General features: G+C 42.2%; 1 protein-coding gene across 2 annotated transcripts in view; it reads left to right on the top strand.

Annotated features, from left to right (window-relative positions):
- The first annotated feature begins 1,050 nt into the window (after positions 1-1,050).
- The window catches only part of PLCB1 (phospholipase C beta 1), a 757,711-nt gene continuing 749,319 nt past the window's right edge, over positions 1,051-9,442 (top strand). For both annotated transcript variants that reach the window (XM_032295662.1, XM_032295663.1), the window contains exon 1: positions 1,051-1,539. In XM_032295662.1, the coding sequence (XP_032151553.1) occupies positions 1,441-1,539 (99 nt within the window). In that variant the 5' untranslated portion in view covers positions 1,051-1,440. The remainder of the gene's footprint in view (positions 1,540-9,442) is intronic.

Raw genomic sequence — 9,442 nt, 5'->3', positions numbered from 1 at the left:
ATTCACCTATTGATTGACATTTGTGGGCTATTAATAAGAAAGTTATTCACATTGCTTTATAAGTCTCTATGGACTTATGCTTTCATTTCTCTTGGACAAATACCTAGCAGTGGAATTTCTAGGTTGATGATAAGTAAGCGTCTTACTTGTAAGAATCTGTTCTCCAAAGTGGCTTTACTATTTTATAACCCTTCCAGCAATGAACGAGAGTTCCAGTTGCTCCACAGCCTTTCAAGCGTTTGGCATTACCAGTCTTAAAAAGTGTTATCCATTCTGGTCTCCTCTTCCCTCCCTCCCTCCCTTCCTTCCTTGAATTGAGAAATGTGTGTTGAAGGAGTGAAGACAAACATTTCTGAAACTATGTTTCTAAATGAGCAAGTTACTATTAAGAAGACTCTCCCCTAACCGCCACACACCCTACATACTCAGGAGGGGAGAGGGAGAGGGGACCCTTTTTCTTCCTTGGAAAATAAAACCTTTGCTTTCTGCACGGTGGGCTTTCTATCTCAAAAGCACGACGAAACCATTCGCCCAGGCTTCAAGATCAGCGCGCTGCAAACTCAGGCGCAGCGAGGTTTCTCCAAAGAGCCTCTCAACTGCGCTCTTCTCTGCTTACAAATGGTAATTCTCTTTTCAAATAGCTGCTTTGTGGCAGGCGCTGGAGAGCTCCAGCTAGAGCCGAAAGCTGCGGGTTGCCTCTCTGGTTCCTCCCGATGGGCCCCTTTTCCCACCCGGTTAGGATCCAAAGACGCCCCGGAGCTCGAGCCCAGGTTCCCAAAAAAAACCCCAAAGAGCGTTAAGGCTCCCGGGCACCCCTAGTCCTCCTGCAACCAGGGCACGGGGCATGCTCAGAGGGAGTGCGGGCGGCAGGCGTTGGCTGCAGTGGCGCTCCGGAGCCACAAGGTGCCGCTGCATCCCCACTTCCTGGCGCCTGACCCAGCGTGCAAAGTTGGGCTGGGAGCCGCGGGGGGAAGGAAGGACCCAGCGAGCGAGGGTGGCGGGGAGGAGGGAGGAGGGAAAAGAGCGGGGAGGGGGGGCGCCGGGCGTGTGTCACTCGCTCTCTCCCTCCGTGTGTAGAGGATGTGCTGAATGGTGCGCTTTGAGGCGGCGGCTGCGGAGGAGCAGGATCCGGCGGCGACTGGCAGCCTCGGCTGCCTGGCTCGGCGTCTCTTAGCCTTCCGCGGCTCCTCATCCACCGCGGGCTGCCGACCTCGCGTCCCGCCCGGGGCATGGCCCGGAGCTGCGCCCCCAAGCGCCCTGCCTGCTGAGCGGCGCCCGAGGGAGGTGCGGAGGCCGGGAGGCCGGGGAGGCCGGCGGGGGAGCACAGTCTAGCGCCTCAGGAGAAGAGAAAGGAGTCCCCGGCCCGCGCCCCGCGCCCCGCGCGCGGTCCCAGGTCCCTGACGCGCTCGCCCGGGCCGCCCGGAGCCCAAATGAGCCCAGATGGCCGGGGCTCAACCCGGAGTGCACGCCTTGCAACTCAAGCCCGTGTGCGTGTCCGACAGCCTCAAGAAGGGCACCAAATTCGTCAAGTGGGATGATGTAAGTATTGGGGCGGCCCAAGTCGGGGCGCTGGCTCGGGCACCGGGCAGGGCGGGTGTCGTGGGGGTGGGGCGAGGGGCGCGTTATGCAATGGGCGCACTGGGAGCGGGCAGGGGCCGCCTCGGGCGCACAGGTTGGCATCTGCCAACGCTGATGGCCAAGGGCAGGAGCTTTGCGCGCGCTCCTGTTTCATCGGGGTTTAATAGTTGCCATTCTTTCTGGGTCTGGCAAGCGCCCCCTGAGGGTCTTAAATCTTTTGGGCCAGTGGAGAGGGAGGGACAAGCTTTGCCTGGTGACAGGTCTTGAGAGTTCGGAAAGTGGGGAGTGTGAAGTTAGGACCAACTGGAAAGCGCCTGGTGTGAACAGGACGCGCCCCTCTCCGCCTGGGGACGCACCTCCTGTTACCTCTTTTGCCCGATTTAAGGAAGGAAGGGCCTGAAGTTCAAAACAGTTTAGTGATTGTGAACCCTCTTAGCGCTTCTGTGGGAGTCCACGCTGCGGAGGACACAACGGTCCAGCCAACAGGTGGTCGTTGATGCCAAACTTCAGCGCCTGGCTCCTGAGTGAGGGTCCCTGAAAAGGGCTGCGGAGACACGTCTGGGGAGGGCGTGAACAAAATGGGGGCCCTTGAGGGGTCCTGGAGGGCTCTTGGGCCTGCAGGCAAGTGGGGAGGGCTGACTTTGGAGAACTGAGCTGGTTGGAGTCTTCGGCTTGAAATAGACATGTTCAGAGGTTGCCCCACGATTTACCTGCACCATTTGCCAGATAGGGCAGAGCCTAGCCCAATGCAGGGGTCTCTAATGCTTTAAGTGCAGCCCGGACCCTGGGACTTCAAATGACTTCTCCTTCTTCTCTACCCCAATTGTCTTCAAAACACTTAAATTAGTCATCCAGCTGAAAACATGGAAATCTTCGGATGGAGAACATTATGGTATCAATTTTATGCCCTGGGTGTCATTTAAAAGGTTCGATAAGAAAAACCCACTGAAATAAACCCGAGTTACCAGGCTCTAAGGAAATTTAAGTCCAAATGACTAATACATCTCTTCATCAGGAGGAATTATAGGAGAATGAGGTGTTCTTACAGAAAAGATTTTCCACCTAGTAAATTATAGCCTGTTATCCTCTAGGGTATTTTTCTTTAATCTTCTTAAGCCATTTTCCAGTGTCTGAAAACAATTTAAATATTCCAGGTAGTGAATCCAATTACTTAGCTGAGTGCGTCTGTGTCTATATTTTGTCCAGCTGGAAGCGCAAACGGAACTTAGAGTATGAGCCACAGCTTCCTTGAAAGCTCATGCCAATTATTAAATGCTGTAGGCAAGGATGTAAACATATATATATATTTTTTTAACCATGGACTTCACACTTTTCTTTCTTTTCCAGTCTAATTGGATTGAATGTTTTTGTAAATGAAATAAAACCTAAACAATAAATACAGACACAGATTAAATGCTTTGTGCCAGGGAAAAAAAGACAAAGAAAATGCAGTTCAGCAACAAATAAATCTTGCCCATTTTGAGATCCTTGAATAGAGAAGTGATATGATGATGGATTTACTGAGGGAGTGAAGGGGAAAGGGAAGAGAAAGAGACTTTGTAGAATTAAAAAAACAGGAGTTTCAGTATAACCTTTGGATGTGTATACAGTGATGATTCTAAACTGTATTTTAAATAATTCTCTATAATTTCTTGTTTGGGAGAAAATAGCCAACATCACACTAAGACTGAAAGTATTCTATGAAAACACATTTTGATATGTCCAGGTAGATGACTTTTATTATGTGCATTTCTGTAACATATATTTCTTACTCTCCTATTACTGCCAATCCTGGACTGGATCCTGGAGTGGTGAAGAAAGTAGACAAAATTCCTGCTGTTACAGACCTTACATGCTAGGTGGAGGAGACGAAAATCATCAAAAACACCAATGAGAGAAAGATTGAGTGATGTATTGAGGGTAATAAGAGAGGCCATTAGTGAAATACCACCCAAATAAGTTGAAAAGAGCTCCCTCTGAGCATTGCAGCAGTGAGTTTCCAAAGAAGCCCTCCTGGAAGGAAGGATGTAGGCACTAAGGAGAAGGCCAGTAGAATCTCAGGTCTTTAAAAAAAGAAAACCTAGACTGCACTCAGGTGTCAAGTTATCTGGAATATAACGAACTATCCTGCAGGCTCTTTGGTTCTCTGGGTCTCCAGCTAATCAGTGGACTACAAGGGACCCAGCCTTTCTTAGGGTTGCTTTTTTCCTCCCAGGCATTCCTCTTCTACTCTTCCCAGCTCATATTTGTCCTTCCAGAATCAAGCCAGTTCAAGTTATCTGGCTATTTATATTGTACCTTAGTCAGTGTGTTGAAGACAAAAAAGAACTAGATCTTGAATTAAAGGCCTGAGTTTACCTCCTAGTCTTTCACCAGTAAGCTGCCTGATTTTAGGCAAATCACTTAGCCTCTCTTAATTTTTGGTGCTTCTTGTGTAAAAGTGTGGTACTGTTATAGGGCATTCAAAAATGATGAATTTGGAGCTGTTTAGGACGTGAAGAAATTATCTCTTGCTCCTGAAGTGATTAAAGCAGTATAATCACTGGTCCTGTTGTCCTGACCACCATATGAAATGGAAGATGTCACCCAGAGGGTGCAGTACCATGCATAATTTATTGGCCACCTACCAAGTCACAGTGAAGCTGTGGATGCTCTAAAGGTGATAGTCTAATCTTTAACATAGGCACTAACTAGCCACAACAGACAGCAAATGGGTAATAGATCCTGGAGATAACCCTGTTGTACCAGAGCCAGGCATTAATGTTTTAGCTGCTTGATCATGGGGAGGTCTGAGAATCCCCAGGGTCTGTGGATGGGTGGGTAGGTAGATGGTTTTTTTTTTTTTTTTTTTTTTTTTTTTTAACTATTTCGACGTTTTAAAACTCATAGTGTATATGGTCTGAACATCAAGGCTATACTTGTCCTGCTGAACTTACTTGGCATGGAGCTAAAGGACTGACCAAATGATATATAAAAAATTCAAATTCCTGTCTTTGCTTTTGTTTTGCATTTGTCTATTAGCAGGCTCTGGTGGCAGGAGGTGGGTGTAAAGGACTGTAAGTATTATGGGAGAATTCTGGTGAGGTAGACAGTGGAAGGAGAGTTATTTTCTTGATCTAAGCTAGGGACCTTGGGAGATTGTGAGAGAAGCTCCTTTCTCTTCTGGACCTTGGCCTCCGTCTATATTAGACAGGACATGGAGAGAAAGAGGAAGGAATGTAAACTGTACAATAGGGCCCCCAGTCACCCCCAGTCACTGATTTGGCCGTTTTCCATGCCTAAGTGCTCTGTTTCACTGTCACACAACCTCTGAGGGATGGAAGCATTGTCATTTGTTTGTTTTTTCTTTTTCTTCGTTTTCACCTTCCAAATTCAGATCTTACTGTGGGCAGTTTGCTTAATGCATCCCAATTTCAGTTTCCTCAACTGTAACATGCAAATTGTAATATTTCCTAACTCATAGAACAGCTGTTGAGGTTAAATGAATGAATGCATATGCATTGCTTGGTATAGAGCTTGACATACAGGAAACCTTCAATGAAACATATTTTTAAAAGTTATTGTCTCTCAAAAGTAAGAGGAACATGAATGTTATCAAGGTGATTAGCAGGTGTTATATGACTCTTTTATTCTACTAGTGGAAAAATTCTGACCTTACTTCCATTCCCTTTAATGTGTGCTTGGTTTGATATTTTATAATTTGGAGAAAAATCAGGTTTCTTAACCCCTTTTAAAAATCCAGGTGTTTCACAGAAAAATAAGTCTTCGTAATTTAGAGAAAGACCTATTCTCTAAAGCAAGTCAATTTACAAATAATTCAAAAGTTTATGTTTACTTAAATTCCACATATATTTATGTATATATGAGTATATAATTTCACATTGTGCATTCTGTCTTACAAGCATATTCTAACATAGAAAAGTAATTGCTAGACTAAGTTGTTTGAGAAGTCTGAAGAAACTCAGGGATTTTGATTTGCATTAATGCTCTCTAGATTCCAATCAAGTAACTCCCTCCTTTACTACACCTCGAACCCCTACAGGTAAAACAGGTAATTTAATAAATACTAGTATATTGTACATTTTCTAGCATCCTACACAAAAGCCTAGAACTTTTGCATTACGTGGAATCTGCTGTTCCAGCTTCAAAAATGATGACAAGAAAATGATGACAAGATAACACTGACAAGGTTAATGAGGGAGCAGAGGGGAAAAGGGTTTTTGAGGTGGGAATTTAGTGGCATTCACTTTGGAAAGGTTATGGGAAACAGAGAAGAAACTTCTCTGAGTTGGTAGCTGGCTGATGGGGATAAAACAACAAAGTGCGAGGTGGATTTCAGACCAAAAGGCTAAGCTGGCAGGTGCCCTCTAAAGACCCACTTAAATATGCCCAGTTATGTCCATTTTTCTTGTCCAAAAAGCTTTTTGAATTTCTCACTGTCAGTCAATAATTACTGTAATCTAAGTGTAAGAATATAACTTTTTTCCAAGCAAATCAATAAAGCTGCTTGAAACTTAACATGCATACAACAAAACACAAATCCTGTGTCCAGCTGGATCTGTTTTCACAAAATGAACACTCCCATGTCATCACCACCAGATCAAGAAACAGCATCACTTGCCCCAGAATTCCTGAGTGCTGTCTTCCTGTCCTTACATCCCCTCCCAAGGGTAACCCTTATCTTGACTTCTAACTTAATAGCTTGGTTTTGCTTGTTTTTAATCTAATAAGCTATTTTTATTTTGAATAAAGACTTAAAAAAACCCTCTTCAGCCTAAAGCATTTTTATTATTGCTGAATTGATCCTCTTGAACAATAACAACAAAAGTGACTTATAGTCAGTTTAGATGGCCCTTGATCGGTTCTTATCTTTCTCAGAGTGAAGTCTGGGAAGGGCAGCAGGTATAGTAAATGCCCTGAAGGAGGAAACAGTTAAACAAAACCCTAGTAATTTAGTGAGGAAATGCAATGCATAAGGCTGTTATTGGAATGGCAAAGCAGGCTAGTACAATACTGTTGCTAGAATATATTTTTCTCTCATAGGTTTTCTCTCTTATCTTGCTTAACACTGATATTTCCTACCTATGGTGCATGAGGATAATTTGCACTGGCTATTAGCTTCCTTTGAAAGTTTAGCCTATCAATAAATAGATTCAGGTTATATTTACCTGCAATGATATATAAATGGAACGGAAACATTTTGCTTTTTTATGTGGAACTTGGTAACCTGTAGTTAAATGTTTCCTTATCAGAATTGTTTCATGTTATCATGAACAAGAAGTACCAGCAGAAAATGGAAGGGGATTGATGGTGAATTGTTGACTAATGCTATGGGTCTCCACTTAAATAACAAACCTCTGATAACTGAAAACATTAGTCTTCTTGTTACCGGAGCTAATATTATGTTCATGTAACCTTTTAGATTGTATCATAAATTCCATATGCTCAAACACTTTTCAGTCTATTCCATCTAATCTTTTCCCTGTCCTACGTCTGATCTCCTAATCAGAGCCTTGTGCCCCTTTGTGTAATAGGCAAAGGAAATATAGACATATTTCAGAGGTCATTTACGTATATGACCATAAAGATGCCATTGATTTTTGTAACTAACTCACTGACATAGGATATAAAGGAATAAACTATTTGGAATAGGATCTAAAAGATGCTTATGCTCTTTAAGAGTCTCTCTGGTTTTCCTCTGATCTCTTTAAGATCCAGTGTTTAATTTTATTATCATTAACATGTGTTAATTTTCAAATGTTTTATTTAAATTTGTATTTCAAAAACAGTTTCCATGTATCTATTAATCAAGGTTGACTAAATCTATACATTTATTAAGAAACGATTATAAATTGGGTAACAGACTATTATGTAAAATTGGAAAAGAGGTATTTTTATTTATATTAAAGTAATTTAAAAAATATTTTTATTTATATTAAAATTATTACTTATATTAAAACAGAAATAAGAGCATCCTATATCTATTTTATATTTCAAGGGCATTTTAGTTTACAATATTTGGTTAATGTTCTCTTTCTTTTTATTAAATTGACATCCAATGAACAAGATCACAGAAATTGGATTAATAAAGAAAACATTTGCCTGAAGTAGTCACTTGGATATCAATATATAGCATTGATGTCTAGATGATAGATATTATTTTGCCATTAAAAATATCAAAATTTTTTGGAAGTTGTCTATGAAATAGTTAAGGGTAAGGAAAATTTAATTTAATTTTAATCCATTTAAATTTATAGAAGAACCTATATGAGCTCATAAATCTGGAAAACCATAGAACAAATCAGCAATTGATCTGGTCGAAAAAAATTAAGGATGCCAGTCGTGATTCTCCTCAGGTGTGCTGTGTTGGATATGGTTGAATCTCACATAGCATTCATTCCTACATCTTCTTAGTAGGGCTTTCTATAATACAGAGTCTGGACTTCTAAAGCTATATTTACCAGACTCCTATCTGACCAATATTCTTCTTGAAAATTAATGTTTCCACCAAATGAATTCATGCATGTGAAATGTGCAGGGTGGAAACATTAAAGAGGCCACTCTCCTGTATCCCTTGGGTTCTTTCTAGAGATACATGAGATGCTAAAAGAGATGGCATCTTCTGTAATAGTTCTTCAGTATCTCTGAGAGGCAGTGGTGACAGTGGCCACTCCCTGTTGGCAGCTTACACTTCTTTGGCTTCAACCACACTGATGTTTTGGACCCTGGAAGTTCCTTCTTGATTTCTCACCTTTCTGAACGTGGTAGAGACACTAGCTCTCTTCAAGGGCCTGTGCTGCTATGTTCCGGCATCATTCGTGGAGACCCAACCTAAAGCCCGCTCCTTCAATCCTTCCAGTCTTTCTGTCGAGTGCTTTATTTATATTAAGACCCTTTATCTTCAAAATTCAAGAGAGATTTTTGTTTCTTGCACCAAGTCCTGCCTGATATGGCCTTTTGTGGTTCTAGGATTTTACAACTTTCAGTCCAAAATATAATAATCAACTAACCTTCCTACATAGTTTTCTCTTTCAATACTACAGTAGAGTAAAATGGAGTTTTTAAAATAATATTTCCTCTGGAATTCAATATCCAGAGTGAGTCTTAATAGCAGGCATTTGTGCTTATATAGCAACCCTGCTTATCCCAGTTCTGTCATCAAGCCCACCTTGGATGGTAGGAAAAAGAGCAAGGGTTCTTCTTTTGCATTTCACATAGAAGTAAATTGAAGCTAGTGATTGTGATTTGTCCAAGGACACATGACTAGTTAGATCTGGAATAGGAATTTAAAACTAGATCTCTGGCTAAATTCAGGGTCCTTTCCAGTCTATCATGATGCCCCCAAACAGGATCCTTTTGGTAACAACAACAACAAATTTTTTTTTTTTTTCAATGAGAGGGAGTTTTGCCCAGGCTGGAGTGCAATGGTGCAATCTCAGCTCACCACAACCTTCCTCTAAGGGGTTCAAGCGATTCTCCTGCCTCAGCCTCCTGAGTAGCTGGGATTATAGGCATGCACACCCGGCTAATTTTGTATTTTTAGTAGAGATGGGGTTTCTCCACATTGGTTAGGCTGGTCTTGAACTCTTGACCTCGTGATCCACCTACCTCAGCCTCCCAAAGTGCTGGGATTACAGGCATGAGCTACTTCACCCGGCCAACAAAAAACTTTTAACAGAGTCTAAATGAATACAAGTTTAAAGATTTTTCCAAAGAATCTCTGTTATTTTAGGATTCATACATATGAAGCTTAGATCCCTACAAACTCAGCTTTTGAGCTATTGTCTTTAAAATAGCTACTTTTTAATGATGCATATATAGTCCATTTTTTGTCTACACCATGCAAGATGTGTGAGCGTTGGAA

This window comes from Sapajus apella, unplaced genomic scaffold, assembly GCF_009761245.1.
Source record: "Sapajus apella isolate SASKATOON/1434 unplaced genomic scaffold, GSC_monkey_1.0 scaffold33, whole genome shotgun sequence".
Taxonomy (NCBI): Eukaryota; Metazoa; Chordata; class Mammalia; order Primates; family Cebidae; genus Sapajus; species Sapajus apella.
The sequence above is the reverse complement of the archived record's forward strand: the minus strand, read 5'-3'. Positions and strand labels throughout refer to the sequence as shown.